A 16,537-nucleotide genomic window follows, 5' to 3' on the forward strand; every position below is an offset into this window, starting at 1 on the left:
GTTCAAAACAATTTCTGTGGCACTTTTTCTAATAGAGGTACCAGCTTTACTCTATGCAGTCTCAATAAATTAGGTGGTGAAAACAGGTCTACTGATAACACCTCCCCCGTGAATTCCACATGTGGGAAAATAATGAAATATTTAATCTAAATATCAGTCACAAACCAAAGCTGGTAAAGTCTTCAGGACTGGCAGCAGCCATGAGTGCCAGAACTCCCCCTCGCTCTGTTTGTACTTTGCCAGCTGCAGCATTTACAGCCGCATTCTTGATCGGAACAGCAACCTCCCCCATCAGCACTAGTTGTTAGTTTACTGAAAACATGGCATGCAGCAATTTATTTGATGAACCTTTTAGTATGTCAACATATTAACATGTCAGGGTAAAATGTGCAGCATCATTTTTGCCAGCCCAGTTCCCTCACTCTTTCCTGAGCACAAGCAGCTAATCAGTCATTCAGGGGGCTGTAGTATTTTCCCAAGAGTGTGCCGCGAAGGTTACCAACCTTCTCAACTTGCTTTTTAAGTTTGTTTTATGCTGTCACTACCTCTGATCCTTGCTTTTGTTCCTGGACTGGTTTTCCCTGAGAATGGTCTGATCTTTCCTTTTCCCCTCCCTAAGCTCTAATGGAAGCAGATTATGTGCAAACCCCATTTTATGGTGTGGTTTTGGTATGGTTTTGACATACCACAGTATCTGGCATCGCGGACTTTTGTTTTGCCCTTGTGTTGAGTGAGAAACTCAGAGAACCATTCTAGCACTGCAGACCAGAGCCACACAACTTTGCTTCAGCTCAAGGAAGATTTTCATCCCTCTGAAACACAAATACAAAACCAAAAAAAGGCACATAACATTGCTTAGTGAGAGCATTTATATGCACAAAGGACACACAAACTGCCTATGTCAGCAGGATTAACATGCTGACAATAGCTGCTTGATCTTTGCTCTTTCATGGTCACAAGGACCATGTGCTACCCTGCTGTTTACTATCCGGTGCCTAGGGCATACCTAAATTCAGCCAGGATGCAGGAACAGAAAGGGAGAAGTAGTATCCCTCTATGCTGCCTCCCTGTGGGGGTGACAAAAATCTATCCCCGGACTTTGTTTGTCCAGACTTTGTTAAAATAGTCAGGAGTGTGTACTGTGAGCTTTCCTCCACTAAAACAAAGAGTAATTCCCTCCAACACAATTCAGATTGCATTTCCACGTAACTCCTACCCTTGACTGGGCATGATTTGGAGATAAATAGATGGAAAGCTGCTTCTGGATTCATTTGCCAACATGGATAACTGCTAGAACATCTTATTCAATACAGAAATAGGGATTAACAGTGTGAGTGGGTTTAAAACTTTCTCTAAGGGTATCTGAGGTACTAGCATGGTCTAGAGAGAGAATCAGTGCATCTTATAATTCAGTTTCCTTCTCCATGCACGAAAAATGTACTCAACACTAAACAAATGTGTATCAGAGACTAGACCACAGCACCATTCCCCAGCTACAGCACCTTCAGCAAATGGTTCACTAAGCAGATCTTTGCTCTGAGAAGAGGTTTCTGTGACAAGAGGCTCAGTGGTTGCTGGTTTGCCTCCTCAAGCATTTCTTGCTCACTGCAGTTCTGCTCGCTGCTTCCTACATCTACTTCTGGACAAGTGCACTCCAGCAAGCAGCAAACCTGTTAATCATTCTCAAAATGAGTAGGTGCTGCTTACACTGCTGCTGTTTTTTCCCCCTCTCTCACTGCTGGTCACAAAGCCCATCAGGGCACCTATAACTGTCAGACTGACAAAAATAATGGAACACAGGAAATGTTCGCGTGTTTCGTCAAGAAACACAGAGGAGGAAACAAAAAAGGGAAGACACAGTCATGAACTCATCAAGTAGCCATGTGTTGTATGTTCCAAAGCAACACTATACTGTCATGGCCTTCTGTCTTTTCAGTGACATAAAGTAAAAAGTCACCTACCCTCTGAAATCCTAACAATACAGTACTCTGGAAAGTTATCCAGGAACAACAGCTTCCTATGTGGTAAGAGTCAAACTGAACACTTCAGGTAGGATCTTCCAAGAGGCAGAGGAAGAACATGGCATCACAAGCATGAGGCTGATCCAGCTCTAGAGAGCAGCATGAATGACAGTGTTAAGACTAGGGATGCTACAGATCACGGTGACAGCAATAGCACAGCACTGGGGGATGCCCAGAGGCTAAACTGGTTTTTGAGGCTGCAAAAGAAGTTTACTTCCTGCCGAGATTCCCATTGGCTGGGGTAGGATTTTTCAGCCCCGGTAGAGCAGGCTCTGCTGGTATATCTAGCAGCAGCACTCCTGAGCAGGCAGAGAGAAGGACGTGCACTGGTGGTCTGTCAGGATTGCAGAATGGATCTGAAGATGTTCCTGGTCTTCACTGCATTTTTGCTTCACACTTCCCTGGGCTTTCCTATTCAGGTGAGAGCAGTTCCATGCAATTGTGCTCTGTCTTCTAGCTGGAAGCAAAGCTGTGAAGACTTGTTTTGATAAATTTCCTGCAAGAAAATATTAGTAATATAATAATATATAAAGGCAATCTAATAATTTGGTTCCTCCCTTTGGCCTGATTTTGATGCTACTGTTGTTGCATTAGTGAGCTATAGAAGAATAATGCCTTTTATCTATTGGTTTTGCAGGAGAAGTATGAAAACAGCACAACAAGTAAGTAGGATTTAGACTGCTATTTTTGTTTGTGTATCACACACTTTGTTTTGAGAGCATGTGAAAGCACTGAGACAGACCTTTTGAATTAGGCCATGTTTCATAATTTGTTATTGAGCTAGGTGCAGATGTGTTTTCCCAAAGATGTGCTTTACACAGTCTTTTGGGTTATGGTTTGTTAGGTTAATTTGTATGCGCTTTCACAGGCTTGAAAATAAAATTTCAATAGGCCTTTTTGTTACCTTTTCATTGAATTGAGTGTTATAATAAGACTGCTATTCATTTGCCTTCTTGCCTACCTTGGTGCAGCAGTAAGAGAAAAGGATGTCAGGCATCAAAGAAAGCTTTGCTTTGCTCTGGGATGGAAAACAAATAATACAGGCTTAGCTTCTGGCAACTTGCAAAATACAAGGAGATAATTGCAGATCTCCAGAGGTCAATGGGAAGGAGCCTGTAGGTAGACTTTAACTACATCAAGAAACTGAGGGTAATGTGTGTGAGAGGAAGACACCTTGGAAAAATTTGCCTGACATAGTCAAAGCAAGTAAGTGACTAAAGAAAACTGACAAATTCTTCTTTTGAACTGTTATTTATGGCATGGAAACAAAGGGATGTTGTAAAATTACTGCTTATTGTATTTAGAAGAGACCAAGGGACATGTTTACTTGAGTTCAAAGTAGTCTGTTGCTGGGACTCAAAGTTGCAGGGTTACTGGGACAAATGTATGCAATGAGTTTTAATTTACCATTGTTACTGGGTTTTGTGCCTTTTGAAACATCTTTCAGTATTTACAGTACAGGGAAAACGTGAGCTGTGTAATTTTGAAAGCGGTATCACACCAGATGTTCATTTCATCAACAAGTTGGCAGATGCCTTCTCTGGTGTTTCATTTGGGTTTTAAAAAGAAGTTGCAGTCTGTATGTGCCTAAGAATCTGGAGCCTAATTTCCACTAACTTTGACTACTCAATTAATCTAATGCCTCTTGGGTGCATAAATTCTGAATCTGGTCAACCCATCTCAGAAATGTTCTTCCCTGCAGAATGTTTATAGATGTCATGGATCTCTCTGAGGCAGTTGGTGGGAATTGACTGAACTTTTCTATAATAAACCACAATCATTACAGTGGGCTTGCTTTACCATGTAACTGAAGTAACAATTTGGAAAAAGAGATTGAAGTCTTTTTGAACACAGATAGGCTTGGAAATAAGAACTATTTACTTGATTGTTCTCTCCATCAGTGTTGAATAGGAGAAAAAAAGCAATTGCTTTACATTTTGACAAGGAAGAGTGCAATATTGACAAACTGGAAGAGATTCGCAGACAGGCTTGCAGCATATCCATCATACTTAAGAACAGGTCAAACAAACTGTGGTCAGTAATAATATAGATAAAACTGTTTCTGCCTTAGGGAAAGCAGACAAATCGATGACCTCTGGAGGTCCTTGCAATTTCTAAACTTTTATGATATTATAACAGTGAAGTTAGAAATTTGCACATCAGGTCAGATTTTCACTTCTACTTTGTATCTAGAAACTGATATTTGGTAAAAATCAAAAAAGACACCTTACGACTCAGAATGGTACATGCTGCTGTCAGGTACATACAGAAGCTGAGATTATTTTCCCATGTTAAATTATAGCCTTCATCTCACGTTGTAACATTACTCTTGGACACTGTGAAACCAGAGGGTATTGTTGAGCTAGTTAGCCTGCATTTGTTGCAAAAAAACCTGGGGATATAGAGGGTTTTTTGTCCCTGGTTTCTTTGGTAATTTTCCACACTGAAGCTTAAAAAATATTTTGTTGATTTTTAGATGGCAAGTGACTAGAATTCTGTCCCTCAGCATGATCTAGTAGGAATTTTCATAGCTTTTTTTCTGAATATCAATTTAATTTCTGTGCCCACGCATCAGTTAGTGCACTCCATTCCCCTCCAAGCAAAGGCCTTCCCATGGCTGAGGAATTCCATAATATTGAACACTGTGAAGTTGTATTCAGAATCTAATTTATCCCTCTTGTTTGTCTTTTTTTTCCTTGCTTTTTGCAGCAACAGAACCTACTGAGGTAAGGGCAGCTAAATCAGCTCTTCTGATCACTTTGGGGTTCTACATCGTGAAAATAAGGTCAAGACTCTTGTATTCCACCTGTATCTCCACCAGTGGAGTAATGTCTTCTCAGATCAACAGTGTGTCAGAATGTATCTGAAACTTATTCCACACTTCAGATTACATTTCCCTTTATGATATCTATATTTGCCAAGATATCAAAGAAGACTATTTACCATGCTGTGGTACTTCTTTACACATGGCACAGTATATAAAAGCTCAAGACTGCACTGATGGAAGACACATTTAATGGGCCTGGACACTGTTGATACTTTATATGTTATATTATTTAATTTAATGTTATATTATAAAGTATGAGATAATACTAATATTTCATTCTTTCAGGTTACTACACAAGAGGATATATATGGTATGTATTACTCCATCTACAAGTACGTATATGAGAGGATATCCTGATTGCTAGCCACTCAGTTACTCCAGAAAATAATACATGCTTAACACAAATTAACCTTAGGGAAGGAATTTTAAATGAATGCACTCACCACAATATTTAATGCAAAGCAAAGTCTCTTGGCTTTGACCAATTGTTTGGCCTTGCTAAAAACATCACCTCTTACTTTTGCTAAAAATAATTCTGTTTAAATAATGTCCTGGTTTAATTCCCTTCCAAAGGTTGTAGAAAGCATAGAGGTCACGTGTTTCTGCTTTTTACTGATGACAAGGCTTGTTGCATAATGCTCAGAGTTGGCTGATCTTGCTTGCAAGGCCTAGGAGTCCTTGATGTTGGGCTTAGCTGGGGACATCAGTATGACTCATGGAATAGGAATGCAGTTCCAATTTCATTGGTTTCAAGAGTTTTTCAAGAGGTCAGCATGTCCAGCAGGAAACACCAGGACTGCTCTCCGTCTGTTTTTGCTTCTGGTGTCTTATGTTGTAGGGTTGAGTGTAAGTCGTGTATGCAGAAGTCAAACTGCAGTCTGAGGCCTTAAAATGTGACGGTTATGGGGAAAAAAAGGGAGAGAGGAAAATAAAAAGAAGGGCTATTGGGACTTGATTAATGCCAAAATAACTACAGCTGGGGTGGTATCAAGATTGTGTCACTGAACAAATATCTACATGAGTGAACACCCTACCAGTCCCTAAATAGGCTATGTAAGTATGTCATGCATCACTGGAAAATCATCAGGTTAAAAGTCAAGATTCATATTTTCCCCAGGAATGAGAAAGTGATACTCTTGTATTTCTGCACAGAATCTCCATTGCCTACAGAGACTGATGTTGAGGAAGAAGTTATTTTTAACAAAATTCTGAAAGTTAACCAAGGTAATGCCACCAAACCCTGTTGATAATGGGTCTGTCTTTGTTGCTTTTTGGGGGTGATATGGGAGGTACAATATCTTACCACAGTCTGTGAGAATATTTTCCCTTCTTACACACCATCACATAAGAGACACCCAGAGACAGGACACTGAGACTACTGCTGAAGCCCTATAGTAACTCAAACCTATAGAGTCAATACTGAAGAGGCTACCAGGTGTACAGGCAACTGATCTATCCAGACAGTTTCTTCAACTGTAGCTTTCAACATCTTTGTCATTCTTTGGACTTCAAGAGTGAACACAGATATTTAGATGCTTTGTTATTTAACTGCCTTTTACTTGAATTCAAGCATCACTTGCATTCAGTCATCATATGGCTTTGTAGTACAGACTCCTGGATGACCTACAGTCAGTTCCATGTTCCCTGCTCCAGACTTGCTGTTCCTTGACCCTTCCAAACTTTTCCTGATCTATCAGCTTGTCTTTCTCACATTTTCCCTTCAGCAGTCATTCAAGTAGCTTTACTACTGTCTGTAAAAATAGACACCAAACATGCCTACACTTTTCTCCTGACTCATTTCTCTTTTTGGTTTGCTCGTCTTCTTGGGTTTCCTTGTAGACACCTCCTGCTTTTGTCCAGTACCCTTCCTGGAGAAGTATTTGATGCCATTCATTCAGTGTCACGTGATGGATGATTAAACAGTACTAAAGTACAACATCCCTCTCACTATTACAACTGCTTTCAGTCATTCCATATCCTGTCTCAACACCATCCAACAGAACTGGATCTTTCCAGTTCTATGTCCTCTTAGCTAAGGACACAACAGCAAAATTAGGGAGGCAGATAACGTCCATCTAACTGAATAACCTGTTTCTCATGCTAGCCAGGAACAGATGCATAGGGAAAAATAGGAAAAGAGGATTAGTAGAGAGTGACAGCTTTCCAAGTGTGCTTAGCAAGCATCCAACAACCTATGGCTCAGATGTTTCCATCCTCTCTCTCTCACCACAGACAGCTCTCAATACTTGCAAGAAGGTGACATAGTTCCACGAAGGAGTCGCAGTGCCATCAACTGTCGCCATTGCAACTGGCCCCAGTCCCGTGATGGGATTGTTCGTGTTCCCTATGTCTTGGATCCTTCTTATGGTGGGTTTAAATTTCAAAAATAAAAAGTGGATTTTATCCAATAAAATTCAGGTAGAAAGCTACTTATAGTGGTGACACAAACAGTTGAATAAATCAGTTCTAAAGATTTACTTGTGCTGTGCAAGCACAGATGAATTTTAAGTTACAAAGACCTGAACCAGAAAAAGATCAAATGTCTTTGAAAAGTTTGCATCTATAATGTTTTGGATCTACTCTATTGGAGACAAGAATGGTCATTCCATCCAATGGTACTTTCCAGAATACTTGCCTTTATAAGGTTCATTCCTATTACAGTGCCGCTTCAATGGCCAGCTCTTCGTTAGTAGAACAGCTTGCCATAGTGGTCTCCAAGTGTCCAATAAGAAGATACATCAACAATCATCACTATAACTAAGAACAAGTGGTTGAAAAAAAAAGGCACCAGAATACATCTGGACAAATATTTGGATAAACAGGATCTTGTACCAGGCTGTTAATATCTTAAATGAAATTAAGTACTAAGCAATACAAAATAAGGAAGAGCCTAGGCTAATATTTCTGTCCCTCATTTACCCTGTTTTTGAGAACATGTGAGATTTTAATGGCACTTGCCATTGTCCCCCTGTGACACCTAAAATTAACCCTTTCTTCTCCAGAGGAGAACCACGTAAAAGGGATTCATGATGCCATGGCAGAATTTGAAGCACTGACTTGTATTAATTTTGTGAAGCGCACGACAGAACGTGATTACCTCAGCATTAAATCTGTCGATGGGTGAGTTGAATGATAAATTAACAAGTTATTTCTACAATGTTTTTCAATTCTTCACTACAGTTATTCTGTGTGACCTTAGAGAGGCCTTTGTTTTATCACAGTGCCAATGTATCCTCCTTGGATACCTCACTAGTGCAAGGGCTCAACAGGTATATCACAAACTCACTGCAGACACTGAAGTAATGCAAATTATGGAAAAGCACCATTAAAGTGGAAAGAATAAGCTCACGTTTTCTATGTGATATAATGCACACTTGAGAACAACATATATAGATTACTTTTTGCACAAGTAAACCCAATTTCAACCTATGAAATAAACAGTTTTCTGAACCTCAGATTTGGCTCTCAAGCTCAGAATTGGAGCCTATGAGAAAATTGTTCAACATCTGTTAGCTTGAAGTGCTATTCACCTTAGCTTCAGCTCTGATATGGTGTTCAGTATTTTGGAAAAAATTGTAATTTCAAGGGAGTTAAAGTCACTGTAAAGTCAGAAGTCAGGAGCCTCTGTGCTAATGAAAATCTTCCAGGAAGATTTAGCAATGATCATACTGTGTTCTTTTCTACACCATGATTGGTTTTGCCTCTGTAGACTGACTATCACAGTGGAGAGGAAGGAATCCTTCCACTCCCACAAGAGGTATGGGAAGCAAGGTTCTCTGTTCTTCCCCTTTGTCTGCCTGACAATAAAAATCCTATAATCTGATGCCTCTCTCAGCTGCTGGTCCAACTATGGGAGAGTAGGAGGTGGACAGACTGTCTCTGTGATGAAAGGAGGATGCTTGTGGAAAGGAGTAATTCAGCATGAACTGGAGCACGCTCTGGGCTTTTTGCATGAACACTCTCGAAGTGACAGAGATAAGCATGTAAAGATCATGTGGGAGTACATCAGTCCACGTAAGTACTTTGAACTCTTCAATGTAGAAAATGGTGTAGATACATCCTATTGCTCCCAGCCTTCCCTTCTTCCCTGATGGGAGAAGGTTGGAAGCATACTCTAAGTACAATATCATATATTGCAGCTGACAGATCAGACTTCAAGAAATTTGAAAACTCCAATAACCTGGGTCTTCCGTATGACTATTCCTCAATAATGCACTATGGCCCGTAAGTAGCAGCATGGCATTCCTGTTGTTGGAGCTCAGATCTTACATGAGAATTAGTTTCTATCATAACTGTCTCCTAACTACCAGTTTCCCCAATTCCGCTTCCGAGAAAAGCAGTAGGAGTCAGTTCATACAAGCCTCTCTGTAGGATTAATTCGATATCTTTTATATCCCTTAGCTTTCCGTTAGGGAGCCCTTAACTGCTGAGCCTGGGAGCAAAGGAGAGCATCTGGACAATAACCCTGCTTACTGCTGGACATCTCAATAAAATCTATTTAAACAGCACTACTGGCCACAGCAACAGCTTATGTACAGTTCTTGTTCTCCCTCCAAAGCATGCCATTGAATCCTGAAAGAATATATGGTACTTAGAGAACATAATTTCTCATGTGTTTTTTTTTCAGATACACATTCACTAATACCACTGGAAAAGCGACGATTGTACCAATTCCTGATGGATCAGTACATATTGGACAGAGGCAGGGGCTGAGCAACTTGGACGTGGCCAAAATCAACAAACTTTACAACTGCAGTAAGTTTCTCAAAGCCACCCTTTGATCTTCAACTCAGATCCGGGCATGTTGCAGAGGCAGCAGTTACTCATCAAAGACTGTGAGACTATTGTCATAAATTCATGGTACCCATTTGGGTTACTCTGGGAGAGAATGCAAAAGTGAAGCTGGAGGCAGATTGTGATTAGTGAGAAAATGGTTTCTACTTCTAAATTAAATAAAACACATTCACTATTGGTGTAAGTGGCTGCTGTGCAACTGACTGCTGGACTAACTGCATACCACATTGCATACTTCAATGGGGTAATTTGGTTTCTTACAGTTCAGCAGACAACTATTGATCCCAAGAGAGCCAGAGATCATTGTTCCTCATGGCAGTTGGTATTTAAGACCTGAGCTAAACCAAAACAGTCGTAGGCTCCTCTGAACTGGAACCATTTCATGTCCGGTTTTCAAATGTTTAAGCTGTCATTCTAAATTTGTATGTTTAAACTCTTTAAATTCAACCTCTGCTAAACTACAGAGCTAATCAATAAAAAAATAGTACTTTTTTCCAAGCACTACTTTACTTTTCTCTTTGATGCATTATGTGAAAATTAGGACAAGATGATTTTTCATTTTAATCAAGATATACTAGTACTCTGAAATGAATGCTGGCAGATTAGACAACCAAGAGCCATCCATTCTGAAAGACTGTACTTGTAAATTAGTGGAAGCTTCTGCAACCCTGGTGCTGAAGCAAACATTTTTTCTCAGGTCGTTGCAGCACTATTCTTGACGGAACTTCTGGGTCACTGAAATCTGCCAACTACCCAAGAAATTATTCAGATAACACCAACTGTGTCTGGCTCATCCGAACCCGATCCAGAAAGGTAATCACAGGTTTATAGTGGTCTTGAAATATGGCTGAATTTCTTTCTCTGTTAAGCACCTCAAGCTTTGTCTGCACAGCAGTTCCCAGATAAGATCTTCTCCATGAGAGAGTCTCTACTTCTTCTTATGTCCTTAAACCAGATATAGGCCAAGACAACTGCAGAGCTGTGATTTTGAAAAACCTCAATACTTTGGGCTTAGGTTTGCAAAATCAAGACAAAATTGTCTGAGCATGGGAGCATTCAGTCATTAGATCTGAAGCCCACAACCTCAGGGAATGAGAGGCAAAGCTGGGTAAGCAGTGCCAGTTCGTGCTTGGCTGCAGCTTACAGTCAGTCTGTTTTAAAGGAGGCTCCATGAAAGAAGTATATATGTATATTAAAGGTCGATTTGCTCTTTCCTTCCAGGTTTCCCTGTACTTTCAAGCCTTTGAGCTGCAGAAAACCAGAGGCTGTCAGGGTGATTATGTTAAAGTTTATGATGGATCCAGCAAGTCTTCTGCAGTTCTAATGGACAAGACCTGTGGATCAAAGATACCAAATTACATAGTTGCTTCTAGTAATCTTATGCTTGTAGAATTCATCACAGATGGTGCTTATACAGCTTCTGGTTTCCAAGCCACCTTTGCTGCTGGTAAGTCTGAGGACAGGAAGAATGGCAAAGAAAAACAGTCTATGTCAAATCAACCTTTCTTTTCACTCAGGAAAAATACTGAGGAACTGCTCTCCACGAGAGCCATCACTTCCTTCCTTGCTTTTGATTTAATGGATCAGTTATATACTGATACTATTTGCTCATTCATGCAGATGGGGCCACACTCAGGATTAAGTGGTGTTAGCCAGGTGATTGACTGTTCCCCTTGCCTCTCAAATATATTCCATTACAAAACGTGTGCCAATATGGGCAATCAGTTTAATGTTACTGCATCACTAGCACAATGGAAATAGAATAAATCATAATGCAGCATTTAAATATAATGTTCCTCTGGAAAAGATGCAGGTTTTAATCACAGAGTTCAGAGACCTACAGTGAAGTCACCCATTCCCCTGGCAAGGAGAGAGGCAGCATTTCTATGATCAGGATCCCTGGAATGTATCCAGCTAAAACATGTTTTCTTCAGTCCCATTTAATTAAGAACTAAGGCCAGAACTATACACTGAAGTTGCCACAGGCTTGTGAGCTAGCATGGAATAAAGAAATGCCTGTTTGTAATTGTAGCCTACTGCAACTGTAGAATGGTGCAGCTTGCAGTAGTACGAAAGAAAGCTCAGCTATATCACACGACCTTGTATTTGCCATGGAATAAAAACAAGCACATAGAATTTGCATAAATCCACTGGAATGCAGTAACTTGACTGTATATCCAAACCAAACTAGCAGTTTTGCATTGTCTTTATGTGGTATCTATTTCTGTCCACTGTAGCTATGGAAGGAAAGAAGAATAAAAAAACTCATTCCACTTTGATGTGTCCACAAACATGAAACAATCTTAGTTGCCAGATAAAATGTGATTTAGCATGCATGTATTTTAGAGATGCTACAGTTTGTTCAGAAAAGCTAAATATTCTCTCATTTTCCTTACAGTGAGTAATCAAAGAAGGTCTAGCATCCACAACTGACTTAATGAAGAACCTATTCTGTGAATATTGAAATTATGTTTCCTACTTTGCTTCTATCCAGGCTTGGATCAGTATGAAATTTAATTCCATTAAGAATCAAAGTTTTCATCTTCTGGAGAAAGTTTATTCCCCAAGCCATATAAATGTACAAATTCTATACATCTTTTATACTCCTCCTTTTGTCTGCACAGTTAAGTTATTACCTCTTTCTATTTAACAATTGAATAAAAAGCTTAATTTAAAAAAAAGTTTCTATTTCTGTTTTCCAGAAGTCACATCCAGTCAAAAGCACTATCCAACACACTACCAGCCCCCCTCATTCAGCCCTAGGGATATCTCTTAAGTATACCACTGACATCATCATGAGTTCAGTTAGTTGGATGAAGAGACCAGCTTCAAACTTTAAAAATTCATTTTGTGGTCTTCACGGTCTTCAGCATGAAAAGGTCTTCCACACAGACTCTTATCCCAGCCTAACATTTAAGCTTCCAAAAATGACATTTCTCTTCACAATTCCATTACATCCTTAAAACGCCAGAAAGATGGACAAGACAAATCTATTCCCAGTAAAGGACTGGTGCTTCCCATTGCAGTTTTCCTTGTATAGTTTTGGTAGACAGAGAACATCTAAGGGTGCTTCTTTAGCCACAAGCCATTTTTGGTCCACAGAGATGATTAAGCTTATCAGAGGATGAGAGGTGGACCAGATAAGGCTCCCAGAGTTCACACATACGTTCAGGGAAGAAATTTTTTGTCAGGGAAGAAGCTAAGCTCTCTCTTCTGATCTCATAAGGAGGACAGAGGGCTGCAAGTGTCAGAAATCCTGGAGAGTCCTTTGCCTGCAATTACACTTTTAAAATTACATTCTCTTGACCAAGACAAGCCTGTAACAGATCTGAGCAAAATAGGCTGCTATTTTAATCCACAGCATAGACAGATAGTTAAACATATGACTAACATGGGCATTTAATACTTGTATTTTTAAGGTTGAAAAAAGGAAATACCCTTAAAGTTTTTCCCCGGAAACAGTAGAAACCTGGGAATTTTTCCTATAGAAATACATTTTCAGAAAAGAATTGTGGGAAATGAATTTGAATCTCAGAGTAAAATGTACATGGCAAATGAAAAATTATTGATTTTTTTTATTTTGTTAAAGGAGGCACCAAATATATTTAATCTGAAAGAATTTCCTCAAAGTCCTGTCTATATCTATACTGCATGATGAAGAATCAGTCAGTTCTTGATGGTAGAGAAATTTTAATTCCATTGAAAATTGGTTCCTTATCCACAATTGCTGTGCAAATGCCTCTGAACAATTTGAGTCTGCTTTAGAAGAGGCATTTCTTCTGTTCTTCAGACATTGCAGGATGGGTTCAGCTTCTGATATGTTGTTCTAGTTACTCTGAGCAATCAAGTGTTGCTATCAGCACATCATAAAAGGAGTAGCCCTTCTGAAATGTTGTTAAAAATGCAGTTCTAGAGAAAAAAATTGGCCAGTTGTGATTCTTGAGCTCCTACAAAACAAAATGGAGGAAATAATACCACAAAGCCAGTTGGTGAGGACCAATATCCTAGCACTTTTTTTTGAAGAGGGATTTCAGATGTGATTAAAATGTTCGACAGGGTGAAGAAAAGGAAGTTTCAGGTGAATTAGATACTTACCCTTGAAGGAGGAATAATGATTTCAGTAAGAATTCTGAAATATTGTTGGCAATGGCTGAGAAATTAATAAAGCTGTGGTCATCTCTGTATTGCTAAAATTGCTAAAATAATTAAGAGGTTTTCTTTCTAAGGGAAATTAAGCAATCTGCGTCAAGAAAAAATTAAACCCAGTGGATGTTAAGAGCCTGAAGTTTCCCCTTCTAATTCTACTGAAAGAAAAAACACTTCCCTGCCAAGAGGCATTCAACAAAGTCCAGGCCTCTGTGGAGTTAGTTTGATTCTTACTGCGCAGGACAGGGCTAAAGCTGGTCACAGAGACAGAGCCAAGGTTCAGCCTGAGGATGTGACTACTCAATTGCCCCAGGACAACACTCCACAGATACCAGCAGCTCAGGATATTGTGGGCAGCCCAGGACAGTCACTGATTCCACGTCACCTGGGTTCTTGGCCATCAGCTAGAGGGTACAGGAACAGCAGTACTAGGCAGCCTGTCTGTCTGTGTCTGAAAACCGTTTCTAGCCTGAGGACTCCAACATCCTTCTGCTGTGACCACATAAGCCCCTCAGTTTAATTTCAACCTGAAGGTAGAAGCCACCCTGTTCAGCAGGATCATATCTCTACCTATTGCCCCATAGCACAAGTGTAACCTTTCTCTCATGCAGATGGGGGTTTCCCTCCAGCTCTAGAGACATGCACTACGCTACAGATAGGGTTGCAGGACTACCACTGAGTGTCAGCCTAGGGATGGCTTCAAGAGGCTACCCTTGAGTGGGTCCAGTTGTAGCTCCACTCATTGTCACACTTACACACACAAACATATGGTCATATCTGCATCTTCTTCCTCATCCTAGAAGAAACATCAGATAATGTAGAAACATCATCTTCAGAGACACCATCTTGCTGAAGAAAACACCTGCTGAGCAAGGTAGTACTTCAGCAGGGAGAGCAGCATCAAAAATCACAGCTGGGATTGTCCCAGACCCATATGCATGTGCACAGTCTCCTCTGGGACAGTAATGGGCAATCCTAGCCTGAAGCTACAGTGGCAGGACAGAGCACCAGGCATATTGTGAGGCTCCTGTGCAGGTTTATATTTCTGGGGTGCTATCCAAGGGGTATGAAGCTGGGACTTCTGGATCAAATACACTTTAGGAATGTGGAAACCTTCACATATGCAAAAGCTCCCAGAGATGTAGCAGAACATCTTTTAGGACACCAGCTCTTCCCCCAGACTACATCCATAGCAATCCAGCCAAGCCAGTCCTTGTGGAATGAAATACAAAGATTGCCAGGAATGCTGTGGAGATGGAAATGTGCACGTGCAAGAAAGCACAGAAAGAAGCAGCCAAACAAGGGTTACAAGAACAGCCTGTATTGATAACAAGAGACATAATTCCCATGACACTGCACCCAGGAGGATTATGGTGGAATGCAGTGTTTATGGCATGACCACAGGGTTCTATACTCCATTCAGGCAACAGCACAGGTGATTTGTCAGTGGAAGATCCTGCACTCGTGTCAGCAAGTGTGCCATTCCTTTTTCCTGTTACCCCAGCAGGAATAAAGATGTATCCTTTCAGCAATGACAAACAGGTTTTTTGAACATGAAGGGGTTTTCCTGTAGGGAGGCAGAAGGCTGTAATTCCCATGCTTATTTCAGCGTGTTTCCCCCTCATGGTTTGAACTCTTCTTCATTAAGCTCTATGCAGTCTTGGGGCAATTCTACTCTCACCTTGAACCCCAGATGCCCCACTGGGGTCTGTGTGTTCAGAGTCCTGAGGCAGATGTGGGCTGCCTGGGCTGTGCACCATCCTACCACACTGTCCATGCTGGCAGCAACAATGCAGAGAGAGTGAGACCCCTCACATATACCCTCTGCTCCTTTCTGTCCCGGAGTTCTTTGCCCACCCCACTGCCTGTCCTTGTTCACATCCCATCCTCCCCGCTCCTCGAGCTCATCATGGGGTCTCCACAGAGAGAGGAGATGCATGCAGAGAGGTTCTGGCTCCCCTGTGCTACACACAGAAGGCACAGACACCTACATGGACTCAGGCAGGGGAGCTAAGGTGCCAAGGCAGCAGACAGTCACAGGTGGGGCTGGACAAGATGCAGGCTGGCCTGGGGACAAGGCCTGACAGGACCAGCACAGGTTCCCTTGAGCTCCCATGGCCGCTGGCTGCAGAGCTACATTCAGGTCCTGGACAGCAGGATACCCAAACTGAAGCATCAGCCTCAGCCAGATTCTCCCTACCTCTCCCCAGCAACAAGCAGGACAAGCCCAGCAGTGGAGGAATATCAGCAGCACTATTTGCAATTTTACTATATATAGATTATATTTTCACTTGATGTTATACCCCACTTTCTTCACAATCTTCCTATTGACTTTTTATCTCTTGTAGAAACTGATGCATACATTGGTGATACATCTGAAAGAATTTTAGCTTGGTTGAGCAGAAGTTCTTCTATTGACTTGCAGGCTTTCTGTGTTGAGAAGGAAAATTTCTTTACAAATATCTTTCACATTATTATTTTATAAGAGGCGTAACTTTTTTTTTGCTTTGTAGAAAGGTAGTAACTTTTAGTCTGTCTTTTTTGACTACTTTGAACACTCGAAAGAAAAAAAGGCACCAACAACCACAACCTTCCCTTTCTCCTTTCAACTGCAGCTGATACAGTCATTCATAACAACTATTCTGTATCTCATTCTAGCTTCAAAGCAATTGGTATCATCCTTGAGTGGGAGAATCTAAGAAAATGGTTACAGCTAAAAGCACATGCAGAAGTTCATTGAACAGTAACG

The 16,537-nt window shown here is 40.8% G+C and overlaps 1 protein-coding gene across 2 annotated transcripts; it reads left to right on the forward strand.

Moving 5' to 3' along the window:
* The first annotated feature begins 2,345 nt into the window (after positions 1-2,345).
* LOC113987148 (astacin-like metalloendopeptidase) lies at positions 2,346-12,313 on the forward strand. 2 transcript variants are annotated; one of them, XM_027719600.1, is made up of 13 exons: positions 2,346-2,440; positions 2,659-2,683; positions 4,731-4,747; positions 5,134-5,158; positions 6,001-6,072; positions 7,081-7,215; positions 7,851-7,968; positions 8,684-8,862; positions 8,988-9,072; positions 9,476-9,603; positions 10,340-10,455; positions 10,864-11,093; positions 12,045-12,313. In XM_027719600.1, exons 1-13 carry the CDS (start codon positions 2,372-2,374, stop codon positions 12,073-12,075), a joined length of 1,230 nt encoding a protein of 409 aa, XP_027575401.1. In that variant the 5' UTR covers positions 2,346-2,371; the 3' UTR covers positions 12,076-12,313. The 2 variants fall into 2 exon arrangements, with proteins under 2 accessions (XP_027575401.1, XP_027575400.1); XM_027719599.1 differs by having other exon boundaries at positions 2,354-2,440; positions 10,864-11,089; positions 12,041-12,313.
* The last annotated feature ends 4,224 nt before the right edge of the window (positions 12,314-16,537 follow it).

This window comes from Pipra filicauda, unplaced genomic scaffold, assembly GCF_003945595.2.
Source record: "Pipra filicauda isolate LSUMZ 115617 unplaced genomic scaffold, ASM394559v2 scaffold133_size2016399_pilon, whole genome shotgun sequence".
In the NCBI taxonomy this organism is placed as follows: domain Eukaryota; kingdom Metazoa; phylum Chordata; class Aves; order Passeriformes; family Pipridae; genus Pipra; species Pipra filicauda.